The sequence below is a fragment of the Microcaecilia unicolor genome, chromosome 9 (genome assembly GCF_901765095.1).
Source record: "Microcaecilia unicolor chromosome 9, aMicUni1.1, whole genome shotgun sequence".
Classification (NCBI taxonomy): Eukaryota; Metazoa; Chordata; class Amphibia; order Gymnophiona; family Siphonopidae; genus Microcaecilia; species Microcaecilia unicolor.
The window spans coordinates 166,699,452-166,715,512 of NC_044039.1; the positions used below are offsets into that span (position 1 = coordinate 166,699,452).

The 16,061-nt window shown below is 40.8% G+C and overlaps 1 protein-coding gene across 1 annotated transcript in view; it reads right to left on the reverse strand.

The window, feature by feature from the left end:
- The window catches only part of FERMT2 (fermitin family member 2), a gene marked incomplete in the record, with an annotated part of 189,979 nt that extends 178,135 nt beyond the window's left edge, over positions 1-11,844 (reverse strand). The window contains 2 exon segments of the mRNA XM_030213706.1: positions 1,478-1,630; positions 11,841-11,844. Coding sequence (XP_030069566.1) covers positions 1,478-1,630; positions 11,841-11,844 — 157 coding nt within the window.
- Positions 11,845-16,061: the final 4,217 nt, after the last annotated feature.

Genomic DNA, 16,061 nt, shown 5'->3' on the forward strand with positions numbered 1-16,061 from the left:
CTTTTTTGCCGTCGCCCAAATCAAGGGCGGCCATGGCATGAACGTCTCCCAGCTCAAGGGCGGCCCAAGAAGAAGCCGTCCGAGCAGAGTGGCCGGCCAAGATGGCGGAGGCGAGCAGCGGGGGATGGGCGTTTATGGCGGGAAAAACCGCCGCGCCGGAGGAAGACCCGGGACACTGACCGGCCTCCAAACTGACACCCAACAAGGGCGAATCAGACTTTAAAACCCCCGCATCCCCGTTAGAAGCGCACACGCGGTCCGGGGAGCGATTCTTCGCGCCCTCGCCCTCCGACGCCATAGGCCACGTGGAGATCAATCGGGGAACCCCCTGCCCGCTATAAAAAGGTAAAATTACCTGCTTCTCGCTCCGAGCTGTAACGACCTGGTGTCCCAGTGAGTAGCTCAATAAACGTTAAATAAACGCCCTTAAGGACGTTCAAAAAATTATTATTTTTTTTTTTTTAAATGGAGCCAGCGGGAAGGGGGAGAAAAGGAGGGACCTGGCGCCACCAGGTTTGCACTTGCTCAAGAAGAGCCCTCAACCCCAGGCACTCAACAAAACCTAAAAATTAGGCTTGGAGGCCTAGCCAGAGCTGCTGCTGTGTGTGACCACCACCTGCTGAGATAGAGAACATACTGGGGAGTTTCCGGCAGCACATGACCACATATAGGGAGGCAAAAGGATTGCTCTCTATCTCCACCTGCTGGTAGATGGACACAACCCACCAGTCTATGGATTGATCAGCATGATGATATGGAAGCACTACTTCCACTGTTTCTAAATCTCTCATGCAAATTCATCGTGGGTATCTTGAAAATCTGACTGGCTGGGTGTATTTTCTGAGGATTGTGACGAGAACCTCTGGTTTACTGGGTTCTACAACTTGGAATAAACTTCTCAACTCCATTCAAATGGCATGTTTTCAAATATTGAAGAAGGAACTTAAGACATCTGTTTCTGGATGACTTTGATCTGGATTAAACAATGACGACAAAAACGGGCATGTATGTTTATCCATTGTACATTCAAAGATATGTGACCCTTTACAGTTGACAACTTACAGGGTAGCTTGCCTGTGCCGCAGTATGCTGCAACTAATTTTCAGCTCCTCTATCCTTTGCTTTAAATTGTTGTTCCTTTCTGCCTTTCAATACCTTATTAACTGTAAACTGCGATAACTGTGTACCAAATAGCAGTACATCAAGTCTTGAATAAACCGTAAACTATAAAAAGATCCAAAAGCACTGGTCCTGGGACCAATCCCAGAGGGACACAACTGAAGTTACCAAACATGGTTATCTTTATTAAAAACTTTTATACAAAAAAAAAAAAAAAAAGTCTTACAATTCAAAGGTTAATTTTACAATAACCCTTGAAATCAGGGATTTTGCATCACCAACAGACACATACGCTACATTTCCAGAAGTGGAACTTAGGTGTCTCTCACTGCCCTTCCAAATTGCTTCCTTTACTTACCTGATCCAGGGGTGAGTAATGGTCCCTCCAGTACAAGTGTCTCATCATCACCATCCTCAGGCTTTTTCTTTTTCTTCTTTGTTGGGTCTCTAGGTTTCCTTAAGAGTGACAGCTCTTCTGGGTGTCTAATATGATACAGGAAAAAAAAACCCTCTGTATTATATTAAAAAAAAAGCATCTTTTTCAAGACACAAATTGTCTTATCCAAAAGAACGTGCGGCTCTGAAAGTTTCTTACCACATTCTCTGGATAATTTTTATGCTGATACAAAAACCTCAAAGAATCCAGTTTTCTGCTAAAACAAAAACCTCAAAGAATCCAGTTTTCTGCTAAAACATTTTATTTCTGTCTTTAATTTCTTATATGCTGCCTGCAAGCCGAAAAGCTATCAATGCAGTGTATATTCAAGTACAATAGGTATTAGGGTAGGGCTTCCCAAACTTGTCCTGGGCACTCTACTACTACTTATTTCTATAGCGCTACTAGATGTATGCAGCACTGTACACATTATATGCAGGTACTTTCTCAGTCCCTAGTGGGCTCACAATTGAAAGTGTTTTCTGTACCTGGGACAATGGAGAGTTAAGTGACTTGCCCAGAGTTACAATAAGCTGCAACGGGAACTGAACCCCCCTCCCCTGCAGATCACAGCTCACCCCACTAACCTTACTCCTCCACTCCAGAGCCAAACATATTTTCAGGATATCTACAATGAAAGGGATTCATTTACTACCTTTTTGATGAAATTCACCCAAGGTAATGTACAGCAAGAATGAGCTGAACATAGGCAGACAATTAACAGCAGTAAAAAATATTCAAATAGTACACATTAAAGGCAATTCTATAACTGGGCAACTACACTTACGTGCCACTTGTGCGCATAATGTTCAGAATACCAGCACTTTCACAGGTAAATGTGCACCTACGCACAAAAATGCATTGCATAGCACATAAATGCGTGGGTGGAACATGGTTAGTGCTACATCTTATACTTTTACTTTATTTCTTATAAGTCACAATTACCACATACAAGTTCAATGTGACTTACAATAAGATGTCAAGTATGACAGATTTTAAAAATTCAGAATAGAATAAAAAGAAGCAATAGTATACAGCTGCTGTTTAGAAAATGTTTTATTAGGTGAGGTTTAAACAAGATTTTAAAGATTTCCAAAATAAAACATAAGACATAGACCTAATGTCAGTTGGCAGATCATTCCAATATTTTGCAATGTTTTAATTCCGATACCTTTAGGTGAGGGAAAAGTAAAATCCCAATAACTTCCTTTTATTCTTCTACTTCTCATTTTTGGAAATAAAATCCACTGATCTATCTAACCAGGCATGTTTCCATTTATAAACAAATAAATCATTAAGCAGATTTTAAAATCCCTCTTGTTTCACCAGGAAGCCAATGCAAAGTAATATATAGTGGAGTCACACTCTCGTATTTAGATTTTGATAAAAATCAGTCTGTTTCAGTCTTCAAATAAGCACCATTAAAATGCAACCGTATAGTTGACACATCAATTTTAGGCGCTGATAAAATAAAATATTTGGTTTTATCATGATTTAATTTATAGAGTAAACAATTTACCCATTTCTCAACCATTGATAATCCATGCTCATATCATCTTTAAGGAAGAAAAAATATAGCATATCAGCAGCAGCATAGGTGATACATACCCTCTTTCTCCATATAAAAACCCAAAGATGACATCAAAAGATTAAACAAAATTGAAGAAAGGGAAGAACCCTTAGAACATTGGTATGTGCTACCCATTCATCTAATAACATTCCATTCATCTTCACACAGTAGGATCTCTACTAAAAAAAAACCTATAATCCAATCTAATACCTGACTCCTAATTCCAAATACATCAAGGGGGAGGATCCTATATATGGCGCCTAAAAAAAAAAAAAAGTACAGAAATCAATGCCAACTAAGCATACTCTATAAACAACACCTTGATTTAGGCGCAGTATATAGAGTACGCTTAGTTGATATCTCAGCACCTAAATCTGCAGAAAGTTTCTCTTCATGTTCTCTTTTGGCCTTCTTTATTAATGCTTTGCATCTAACTTGCCAATGCTTATGTTGCTTCTTATTTTCTTCATTTGGGTCCTTTTTCCATTCTTTGAAGGACAATCTTTTGGCTGTAACGGCCTCTTTTACTTCATCTTTTAACCATGCTGGCTGACGTTTTCTCTTCTTTCCACCTTTGCAAAAATATGTGGAATGCATCTGGACTGGACTTTCAAGATGGTATTTTTGAATAATGTCCACGCCTGATTTAGTGTCCTAACCTTAGCATCTTTGGGTGATAATCTAGTTGCCTAACACCTATAATCAACTGTCAGGTGAACACTACAATTGATGTATTACAGAAAGGAAAAAAGTGTGTCAGTGACCATAACCAAGAATAAAAAAAAAAAAAGGGGTGCTCATCCTTAGCTTACACAAATAGGGCTAACAATGGTGGAAGTAATAGTACAAACACTTCAGGTAATTATTACACCCCCAGATGAAACTTTAGGCCCTACACACACTTTAGGATGAGATAGTCCAAACTCTTTTTTCATTAGCTTCTGCAATTTAAGTTTAGGTGGACTCCTGAAGATATACTGCTACTTTCATGCCACAAACCCTGCAGTTAAAGCTAGAGGGTGTACAAAGAGCTCACCAAAAAAATGAAGAGTCAAGCAAAAATATTTAAAAACAGCAAAGGGCAACTGATGCAAATGTAATCTCTGACTGGACAAACTGAAGGAGAATAGTACCTGACTAAAAGACATTTTGAAACAGCTGGGAAATGGAGAATAAAGAACTAGAGGGAGGCAGAATGGGTGCAGGAGCAGCCAAAGAGCACCAGAAGAAAACTGCTAAAGTATTCAAAGCAAATGAAAATACTTCCATGAAGGAGATACAGATCCAACACAGTAGGATATGAGCAATGTAAAACAAGACATAGGGCAGAATGAAAGGACAAGCAAGATCAGGAGATCAGTAGTTTTTCTCTTCTCTTTGAGCCCAGCATATCATTTGTCTCCATGTAGGCTAGGAAATCAACCATCAACTCCTCTAAGTAATGTAACAAGAAAAAGACTATCCACCAATATCATAGAAGTAAATGCTACAATATTATATAGCAAAAACCCTAACAAGCACACAACGCCAGAGGAAATGAGAATAACCACCTCTCCTTGGAGAAACTAAGAAACTAATGAATAGAAATAAAAATATAAATCACTATACAGAGGTATCTGAGAACCTCAATGTAAAAAGACCAAAAAGAAAAAGAAAGGTGGAGGTATAATTTTAGATAGAACTTAGAAAGTGGGATTGGCACATCTAGGTCGGGACATGTACAACTCCAGTAGTATTTTAGAACAGGACCTATTCGCTTAAAGCTTGTGCTAAAATACACGTAGAATACACATATAGGTGCCATTTATATACTGCAGGAGATTCCGTGCAAAACATCCAAAATCGGACTTAAGACATCATATTGAAACGGCCCCTCAGTGTATTTAGAGTTTCAGAAAGCTTTTGACTCCTGAGAAAACTGTGCCATGGGATAGGAAGCAATGTCCTTCTGTGGATTAGAAATTGGTTACTGGACAAAAAAAAAAAAAGAAGGTAGGGTTAAAATGGCCATTTTTCTTAATGGAGGAGGGTGGAGTGCCACAGGGATCTGTACTGGGACCAGTGCTATTCAACATTTATAAATGATCTGTCTTAAGTAGAGGAGTGTGGTAGCCGTGTTAGTCCACTCTTAAGGTTATCAATAGAAATCAAACAAAATAAAACATGGAAAAGAAAATAAGATGATACCTTTTTTTATTGGACGTAACTTAATACATTTCTTGATTAGCTTTCGAAAGTTGCCCTTCTTCCTCAGATCGGAAATAAGCACATGTGCTAGCTGACTTAACAAGGATCTGGGGTTCATAGCCCATTATAAACCATAAAGCTGTATGTCTCTGCTGATCACCCTCCCCTCACCTATCCACACCCATCCTGTTAGAATATCAATGATATGCTTTGATGTCCCCATGCATACTTCCTACCCACCCCCCTCCTCCCACCCTGTCAAACTGTCATAGTAATGCTTGAATGTTTTCACTTATATACACTGTCAGCTAGCACATTTGCTTATTTCCGATCTGACGAAGAAGGGCAACCTTCGAAAGCTAATCAAGAAATGTATTAAGTTATGTCCAATAAAAAAAGGTATCATCTTATTTTCTTTTCCATGTTTTATTTTGTTTGATTTCTATTGATAAATGATCTGGAAATTGGAACGAGTGAGATGATTAAATTTTCAGATGATGACAACACTATTCAAAGTTGTCAAAACACATATGGATTGTAAAAAAAATTGCAGGAAGACCTTAGGAAACTGGAAGGTTGGGCATTCAAACAGTAGATGAAATTTACCCGTTTACTAAGCTGTGCTAGTGGCTGCTGTGCACTAATGCTGACACAGCCCATTCACTTTCAATGAGCTGTGTCAGCACTGTTGTGCGGCTTAGTAAACAGGGGGTTAATGTGGACAAATGTACCGTGATGCACACTGGGAACAATAAGCCGAATCATAGTTAACTGATGCTAGGGTCCACCTTAGGAGTCAGCACTCAAGAAAAAGATCTAGGTGTCATTGTAGACATTAAATCTACCCAAGATGCAAAATAAGACCAAGATTATAATATTGCCTCTGTAATGCTCTATGGTACAATCTCACCTTGAGTATTGTGTTCAATTCTGGCCACAGTATCTCAAAGATCTAGCAGAATTAGAAAAGGTTCAAAGAAGAGCAACCAAACTCAAAAAGGATGGAACTCCTACCATACGAGGAAAGGCTAAAGAGATCAAGGTTCTTCAGCTTGGAAAAGAGACAGCTAAGAGGGGATATGATCAAGGTCTATAAAATCCTGAATGGTGCAGAATGGGTAAAAGTGAATCAATTTTTCACTCTTTCAAAAAGTACAAAGACCAGGGGACACAATGAAATTACATAGAGATACTTTTAAACAAAATAGGAGGAAATATTTTTTTCATTCAAAGAATAGTTAAGCTCTGGAACTCGTTGCCGGAGGATGTGGTAACAGCAGTTAGCCTATCTAGGTTTGAAAAGGTTTGGACAAGTTCCTGGATGAAAAGTCCATAGTCTGTTATTGAGATGGACATGAGGGAAGCCAGTTATACATCAAGTTGAGCAATTACATCCAGACTTTCATGATGCAATTAGGTACTTCAGCTACATCATTGAAGGCATAAAGTTATCCAACACTTGGGGGGGAGGGGGGAAACGGGAAAATTAGGTTCTTACCTTGATAATTTTCTTTCCTTTAGTCACAGCAGATTAATCCATTACAAATGGGTTGTGTCCACCTACCAGCAGGGGGAGATAGAGAACACTGAAAACCATAGTGCCTCTAGGACGGCTAGCTCCACCTGCCTCTCAGTATTTGAAGCTTCTAAAGCAGAGTTAAACCGCAAAGTAGCATAACATGAACTTTCCTCACAGTGAACGAACGCCCCAGAACACGAGCAATAACACAAAGGAGGGACGAACTCAACCTCCTGTAATAGAACAGAAATCCTGAAGATTGTTTTCCAACTTCTCCCAATGAGGCAACATGTCTGCAGGAAAAACTGAACACAAAACAGAAATCAGGGAGGGATCATGGATTCATCTGCTGTGACTAGAGGAAAGAAAATTACCAAGGTAAGAACCTAATTTTCCCTTCCTTGTCATCAGCAGTAGATGAATCCATTATGAATGGGATGTATCAAAGCAATCCCTAGATAGGGTGGGAACAAGCCACACCACGCACAAGCACTTGTGCTCCAAAAAGCGTGTCCCTCCTGGCAGCCACATCCAGCCTGTAATGACGGGCAAAAGAGAGCTTAGAAGCCCAAGTAGCTGCACTACATATCTCTTGAAGACAGAGTGCTCCCGTCTCAGCCCAAGAGGAGGAAATCGCTCTTGTGGAATGTGCCTTAAAGGCGTCAGGCGGAGGCCGGCCAGATAGCAGATATGCAGAAAAAATGGCTTCCTTAAGCCAACGGGCTATAGTGGCTTTAGATGCTGGAGACCCTCTGCTAGGACCTGACAACAATACAAAAAGGTGATCAGAGGTCCTGAAAGCATTTGACATCTGCAGATACTGCAACAGAGCCCTGCGCACATCCAGAAGGTGCAACTGCTCAAAAGATTCCGGAAACTCCTCTCTAGTAAAGGAGGGCAGAAAAATAGGCTGGTTTAGGTGAAACGCTGAAACCACCTTAGACAGGAAGGAAGGCACAGTACGTACCGTTACTCCGGACTCTGAGAATTGCAGAAATGGGTCTTGACAGGACAGCGCCTGAAGCTCAGACACCCATCCCGCCGATGTAATGGCCACCAAAAAGACTGTCTTTAGAGTCACATCCTTCTCCGAAGCTCGCCTCAGCGGCTCGAAGGGCAAACACTGAAGAGCCTTTAATACTAGCCCCATGTTCCAAGCTGAACAAGGTGCTCGTACGGGAGGACGGAGACGAAGCACCCCTCTAAGGGTAAGATATAAGAAAGGAATTGGAGATGCCGTTTGGAGGGAAACTACTTGGTGTAAAACTCCAGCCCTGTTTGAATCGTCTTTGGCTCCTGCTTCCTTGGCCGTTATACCAAACTGCGAATTGAAGGTCTCTGACTCTGATACCCTGGCCATTGTACCACATTCTTTAGCAAGCAGTGTCAGTGCCAAGGGGAGTAAAGTGGTGAGTAGTGACAATGTTGAGGCTTCTGAACTTGCTTGGAGATGTAAGCTAAAACAGAGAACCAACCTATCACTATTTCTGAGGAGAAAGGAGTGAATCAGCTGGCAAAATAAGCATCCTGTTCCTGAGAAGGCAGAGGGAGGAAGAGACAGAGGACATCCCTAGAATCCACAGAGAGACTTCACAGTGGTTTTCTCGTCTGGGAGTAAACCAACTCTGAAGAGGAGTCTCGTAAGGGAACATCCTCAAGGAATGAGTGACTATGTGCTTGCTGTTTTTGCACTGTACCTAGGATTTTTGGTCTTTTTACATAGTAACATAGTACATGACGGCAGAAAAAGACCTGCACGGTCCATCCAGTCTGCCCAACAAGACAAACATATGTGTAAACCTTACCTTGATTTGTACCTGCCTTATTCAGGGCACAGACCGTACAAGTCTGCGCAGCAGTACTTCCCGCCTCCCAACCACCAGTCCCGCCTCCCATCACCGGCTCTGGCACAGACCGTATAAGTCTGCCCTCCACTATCCTCGCCTCCCAACCACCAACCCCTCTTCCCCCCACCTGCTCCGCCACCCAATTTCAGCTAAGCTTCTGAGGATCCATTCCTTCTGCACAGGATTCCTTTATGCATATCCCACACATGTTTGAATTCCGTTACCATTTTCATCTCCACCACCTCCCATGGGAGGGCATTCCAAGCATCCACCACCCTCTCCTTGAAAAAATACTTCCTGACATCTTTCCTGAGGCTGCCCCCCTTCAACCTCATTTCATGTCCTCTCGTTCTACTGCCTTCCCATCTCCAGAAAAGATTTGTTTGCGGATTAATACCTTTCAAACATTTGAACATCTGTATCATATCACCCCTGTTCCTCCTTTCCTCCAGGGTACACTACTACTTATCATTTCTAGAGCGCTACTAGAGTCTCTCCTCATATGTCTTGTAACGCAAATCCCATACCATCCTTGTAGCTTTTCTTTGCACCGCTTCAATTCTTTTTACATCCTTAGCAAGATACGGCCTCCAAAACTGAACACAATACTCCAGGTGGGGCCTCACCAATGACTTGTACAGGGGCATTAACACTTCCTTTCTTCTGCTGATCACACCTCTCTCTATACAACCTAGCAACCTTCTCACTACAGCCACCGCCTTGTCACACTGTTTCGTCGCCTTCAGATCCTCGGATACTATCACACCAAGATCCCTCTCCCCCTCAGTACCTATCAGACTCTCACCGCCTAACACATAAGTCTCTCTTGGGTTTCTACTCCCTAAGTGCATCACTTTGCATTTCTTCGCATTGAATTTTAATTGCCAAACCTTAGACCATTCTTCTAGCTTCCTCAGATCCTTTTTCATGCTTTCCACTCCCTCCCGGGTGTCCACTCTGTTGCAAATCTTAGTATCATCCGCAAATAGGCAAACTTTACCTTCTAACCCTACGGCAATGTCACTCACAAATATATTGAACAGAATCGGCCCCAGCACCGATCCCTGAGGCACTCCACTACTCACCTTTCCCTCCTCCGAGCGAACTCCATTTACCACCACCCTCTGTCCGTCAACCAGTTCCTAATCCAGTTCACCACTTTGGGACCTATCTTCAGCCCATCGAGTTTATTTAAGAGCCTCCTGTGGGGAACCGTGTCAAAAGCTTTGCTAAAATCTAAGTAGATTACGTCTATAGCGCACCGATGATTTAATTCTCCAGTTACCCAAAGAATTCAATGAGATTCGTTTGGCACGATTTCCCTCTGATAAAACCATGCTGTCTCGGATCTTGCAACTTATTGGCTTCCAGGAAATTCACTATCCTTTCCTTCAGCATGGCTTCCATTACTTTTCCAATAACCGAAGTTAGGCTTACCGGCCTGTAGTTTCCAGCGTCGTCTTCCCTATCACCACTTTTGTGAAGAGGGACCATATCCGCCGTTCTCCAATCCCTCGGAACCTCTCCCGTCTCCAAGGATTTATTAAACAAAGTTTAAGTAAATCTTTTCGTTCAGAACCCAAATTCTGGACTGGACTGAGTTACTGTGTATAGAGTGCGATTTTTATCCCAATGGTCTCCCAGTGATTACTGATCCCAACCTGGACCTACCAACAAGTTACATATATATTTTATGTAAAATACCCTGCCTAAGAATGATCCAGACAGGAAGGGATTATGCATTCTTGACTTAAGACTTCCTTTATGCTATCTCCATCTCCCTCTCAGTTCCTATACATAATTTCAAAGCATGCATAACGCTCTGGGAGACATTGAAGATGACATGCATCCCATCCCTGAAAGCAGAAGCCATCCTAAAACCCTGTGTAATTTGCAATGAATGTTGCCAATAACTGAAAGCATCACTCATTATGTATAGGCACCATCCAAGCAAATGACTAAGCCTTAGGTCTAAATTAGCATCCATGAGACATGCTAATTTCTTTTTCCATGAGACAGATAACCAGTAGAAGTGGGTGGAAACAGCCCATGTCAATGAGATCAGCAAGAAAAATTGCTACATAAACAATTTGTTCCCAGTACTTTTATTTCTATTTAAAAAGAGTGTCGACTGGCCTTTTGTAAAGCTAAGTAAATATTTAACCACTTAGCTGTGGTGTTTTTTCAAATAGTTCTGCTCTGTGCTCCTGGTTGGTCTATAAGCCACCAAGATGAGGCAACAAATGATTAGATGTGGTGAAGCCAGAAAGGGACAGAGCAACTAGCACCAGAACTAATTCAGCAGTCCTGTTCTCCATGGTATTCAGAGCTTAGATCAGTCAACAGTGACTACCACTTTGAGACACATCTGGACTAACTTACTGTAACTGATTTTTTTTGAGGGGAAGTTTTTAAGGTATAGGGTATCTGACATTAGATCTGATCTACAAGTTATTTTTGTTATTTATCCAGTCCTTTCAACAATCCCCAAAATGAGTTGCAACCACACAGAGAGCAACAAAACAGTTACAAGCAACCCCTATCAGCAAGATGATGAAAAATACATCCAAGAACCAGCTCTAATCTCAATTTAGCTTATTAGGTGTTGGGTTTTTAAAAAATATTTTGTACCCTTGCATATTAACCGTGGAACAAAAGACAAAGAGCAGACCTTGAAGGAAGAAAAAGCAGTCTTTATTAATGCTCCCAGGACACACACTCAAATGCCCGACATGGCCATGTTTCGCCTAGAATACAGGCTACGTCACATTTAGATAGATAAACAATCTTTATACAAACCATCAGATGTTAAATGAATAAAAGTTAATTAAGAAAGTCCATTAAGAACCAAACTATATCCACTAAAACCATGCACCAGCTTTACAATTTTACCTTCTAAGTTTTAAATTGTAAAGCTGGTGCATGGTTTTAGTGGATATAGTTTGATTCTTAATGGACTTTCTTAATTAACTTTTTCATTTAACATCTAATGGTTTGTATAAAGAGTGTTTATCTATCTAAATGTGACCAACTGAAATTTTCACTGATTGTTTTTTATGTTATTTATGGTACTATTAAATGCCCCTGATGCAGCCTATATTCTAGGTGAAATATGGCCATGTCGGGCATTAGAGTGTCTCCTGAGCCTTCTTGCTTTCTTACCCATGCCTATTCATACTTTTTATTAATTTAAATGAACATCCAGCTATATTTCTGTAGTCTATTCCTATGTATACTGCCTGTGCACATCTGTGATATTAGTAAGAGTTATATAGGTTTAATCAATATTTACATCCTTCTTGGCCACAGAAGACAATGAGTCCATGTAAAAAGACAAGATAAGTTTTTTAAATTGGGTATTTTTAAACCTTTCCTGAAGCTTGAGGTGGATAGATGCCCCCTGATATTAGAGAAATTAGATCTGCCTAACCCACACTCCTGTCAAGTCTCCAACCCCTAGTGTGGTGAAATCATGGCATAGCAAACTGAGGTCTTTTGGGGCAATATCTTTTCTCTATATACTTTGCCTTCTTTCTTGAAGACTCAGCCACCACAAGAGTGGGGCAACTGTATTTTACTGAAACCTGGAAATTTCTGAACTTTGTACTTGAAATGAACTTCCTGGAAACAGATCGATTACTGATTTGATTTGCTACATCTGGAGCTATTCAGAAAAGTGGCCGTGGATAGGGGTCACCACTGGATTTTGGAACCTCTGCGCTTTAATAGTCCAAAGTCACAGAACAAGGATACTTCAGAAGAGAAGAACCTTCAGGAAATCTTGGGTAGGAGATGTCCTCATAAGGAGATTCATTCAGTACTGGAGGAGGAGGAAGGTTTGGAGGAAGTCCAAATTATCTGGATCTGGTAAGTATTAAAGGTCACTTTGATGTGGGAGCAGCATCAACTCCTTAAGGTTCAGAATCTGAAGAGTGTAGTTCATACCCTTCTGGGCAGAGAGGTCAGAGCTTTGTCTGGCTCCCGACATTATAAAGGACTCCTGAGAGGTTAAATAATTAAGTCACCAAAAAATTATTATAAGAAGGGAATGGAAGTGGGTTGATTCATACTTTTAGACAATCATGCAGGTGAAGGACTGAAAGCATCCTGTGGCTGAATAGGTGAGCAGGGCAATATTTGCACTACAGGTCATTATGCTTACTGTAAAATGAGCATGAATCTTATTCAACCATCTGCAGGTAAATGTTTGAAGAATACCTAAACCTGAGCACTAAAAATGAACATCTACGTTGTGCATTGGGTGGAATTTCTTGTTCAACTATGGATTAGCTTCTTGATTTTTGCAGCTGGATAATCTCTCTGTGCAAAAGGTAATGGTGCTTCTCCAACACTTTACTTTACACGATACCTGTACATTTGTAAGAAAGAGAAGTGGCACAAAGGCAGGGATGGCCTGATGCTGTAAAATGGCAAGTGGACTTCCCACTGTGATAAAGGATATACTGGAAGCTGAGATCTATTAGAATGCACAGAATCCATATCTGTGCAGAAGATTTGGTCTTTCCGAGCACACAGTCTGCTTCTGAGCTTATGGGGACATTCTCTAGCAATGCTTGCATTCTCCTTATTAGACTAAACAATTAATAAGGAAATTTGTTTTGTCATTTGACAAAATGGGGGTGGGGGGGGTGAGGGAACCATTGCATATGGGAAGGCCACACATGCTTAAAAACTTTACACTGGGCTATGGACCTCTGGGAGACCCGTTCCATCCGCATACTACACAATGGTCTCACCCTCTTGCTCATCGAATTATATCCTACCTATTGATAAAAAAAACAAGTAGTAATACTGCTTTTAGTCATAAGTTGCAGAAGTATATATACCTCTCCTAGAGGATTCCACATTGCAGTTAAAGGGAACAAATAACTTATCTCAATTTATATTCCATTAATCCTCCTTGTAGGAGGACCATAGCAATTTGCTTGCAAAGAACTACAGAAAAATGTGTTTTAAAGAAGTAAAATGGGAGACCACGTTCCAAATTTGGACAAAGCTTCTTTTCTGGCTTGCATGCACCTCTGGGGAAAATGAACATTTTGTACCAAGCTTCTTGGCAGTGATCAACTTTAATCTTCTGTACCTCAGTATACAAAACCTAAATCCAAGCAACAGCAGCAGCCCTATGTCACTGCATCCCCCTGCTTTCAGTGTCTCTAGCTATCTGTCTTATAGATATTACATATGAAGTTTATTTATTCAAGATGTCACTGTGCTCCACTTCCTCTCAGGCAAGAATCACATTTAAAATGACATTTTCAAGCACTAACTCAACAACTTGGGCAAGTGGGGAAGGAGCCAAGCCCCAATGAATTTGCTCAAATATCCCATATAAACTCAAGTATGGTATAAAAAATAATAAAGAATGGTAGCTTTTCAAACTGTGTTTGGAGTCACAAAGGATGGTTCACAGTACAGGCTTAACAAGCCGCTTTTGTCAAGGCTCTAGACCCTTTCAGCTGGCTTTGAACCGCAGCACTTCAACTTAGACAAAGTTACTACTGTACTGGCATAAGACACTGCTGTGCCATAAGTAACAGCTATAGTCAATTAGCTATACTGAAACCAGCCTTAGTCCTCTGGACCCATCAGAAGACATTGATCACAGAAAAGGCTTGAACTATAATGAAGTAGCCCTACCAGATTATAATGCACTCTTTTATAAAATTACTTGGGAGCCTGTGGTACAATCAATCACTGCAAGCCAACAGCAAGGACATGCAGACAAATATGGCTCAAAAAAGGAAATGTCAATCGTGCACGTCATATGTGATGACAGCTGCAATAAACTCATCTTGCTATTCAATGAACCCTGATACCAAAGAAAAGATGCCATACAATAACCTAATATTAGAAAAACACACCAATTTGAAAAGCTAAGAGAAATATTTGCTAGTATTTATGACGGCTTTAACCCTTTAGGAAATAAGAGCTTTAATTTAAGAGTCTTCACGATTGTCAAATTTGTTCATCTTCACTACTACTATTAAAATTCATTAGGTAATAAATGCCAAACTGGTGGTCAAATTAGGATGCCTCAGAGCTAATATTTGGTGTACCATTACATCCTGCACGAAACCTTTGGACTTTTTCACAACCTGCTGTGTCTTATATATAAAACAAAAATTAGCCCTATAAAAATGCATGCATCCTATTCATTCCAGACTCACAAGGGCACTCACAGTCCAGGATTTCCTGGAACCTGTGCTGGAAGTAAGTTTAACCCTTCATCTTCTCCCTCCTACTCACCACAGACACCTTAACAGCAAAGTGATGGCATAAATACTGCAGCTATTAGAGAACACATTAAGCAGTCTTATTTATAAGGATTTATTAAACCCCTTTCTGATGAAATTCATCCAAGGCAGCGTACTGCAAGAATAAGTTGAACATAGGCAATAGACAATTGCAGCAGTAAAAACGATCTCAAAGGTTGAGCGCCATTTGGCTTACAGCAATGAGTTGATGATAGAGCTGAAGCTTCTTGGAGACCTGTGAGTCAGAGTCCAGCCACTCATGCCCTGTCTAGACCCAAGGATTTGCTTCATTAATCACTGCATCACCATGCCATTCTGGCTTCCTGTGATCAGCAGGCATAATGCAGGAGTGTTCAGTTAGACTTAGGCTCTTCATTCATTCTATCATTTGGCACCTGAAAGCTGTTTGACTTTTTTGTTTTTTAAGTAGCAAAAGCAATAACGTGTGCTAAGCTTTGCACACACTTAGCTCAAGTTTTGCTTGAAATTGTGTGCAACTCTGGGCACCTCTGATGAGGTGGTTCTGTTCTACACAAAAAAACAGGGATTTATGCACAAAACTATAATTACATATCCCCCAAGTGGTGAGTATATCCAAATACATATATCCAAATCTTAGGGCTTCTTTTACAAAGCTGCGCTAGGGATTCCCACGGGGCAAATGAGAGGAATTGAATGGGCTTCCTCATTTACAACACCGAGAATTGGCAGTGTAGCTTTGTAAGAAGCATAAACAGGAGGAAAAAGCCTCAGATTCCAAGAAAGCAATGCTTTTTAAGCAGCAATGGTGTTCTTGCTGTCACCCTGGTTCACAAGATCATCTACAGCAATGCCCCGGGATACATGATAGACCTCATAGACCTACCAACCAGAAACACAACAAAATCAACACAAACATACCTAAATCTCCACTACCCAAGCTGCAAAGGACTTAAATACAAATCAACCTATGCATCCAGCTTCTCTTATATAAGCACACAACTATGGAACACGCTTCCGACCACTGTGAAAACAACATACGACCACCTAATCTTACGGAAACGCCTAAAGACTTACCTGTTCAAAAAGGCATGCTCAAACAACTCAACCTAAATGCCTAAACCTG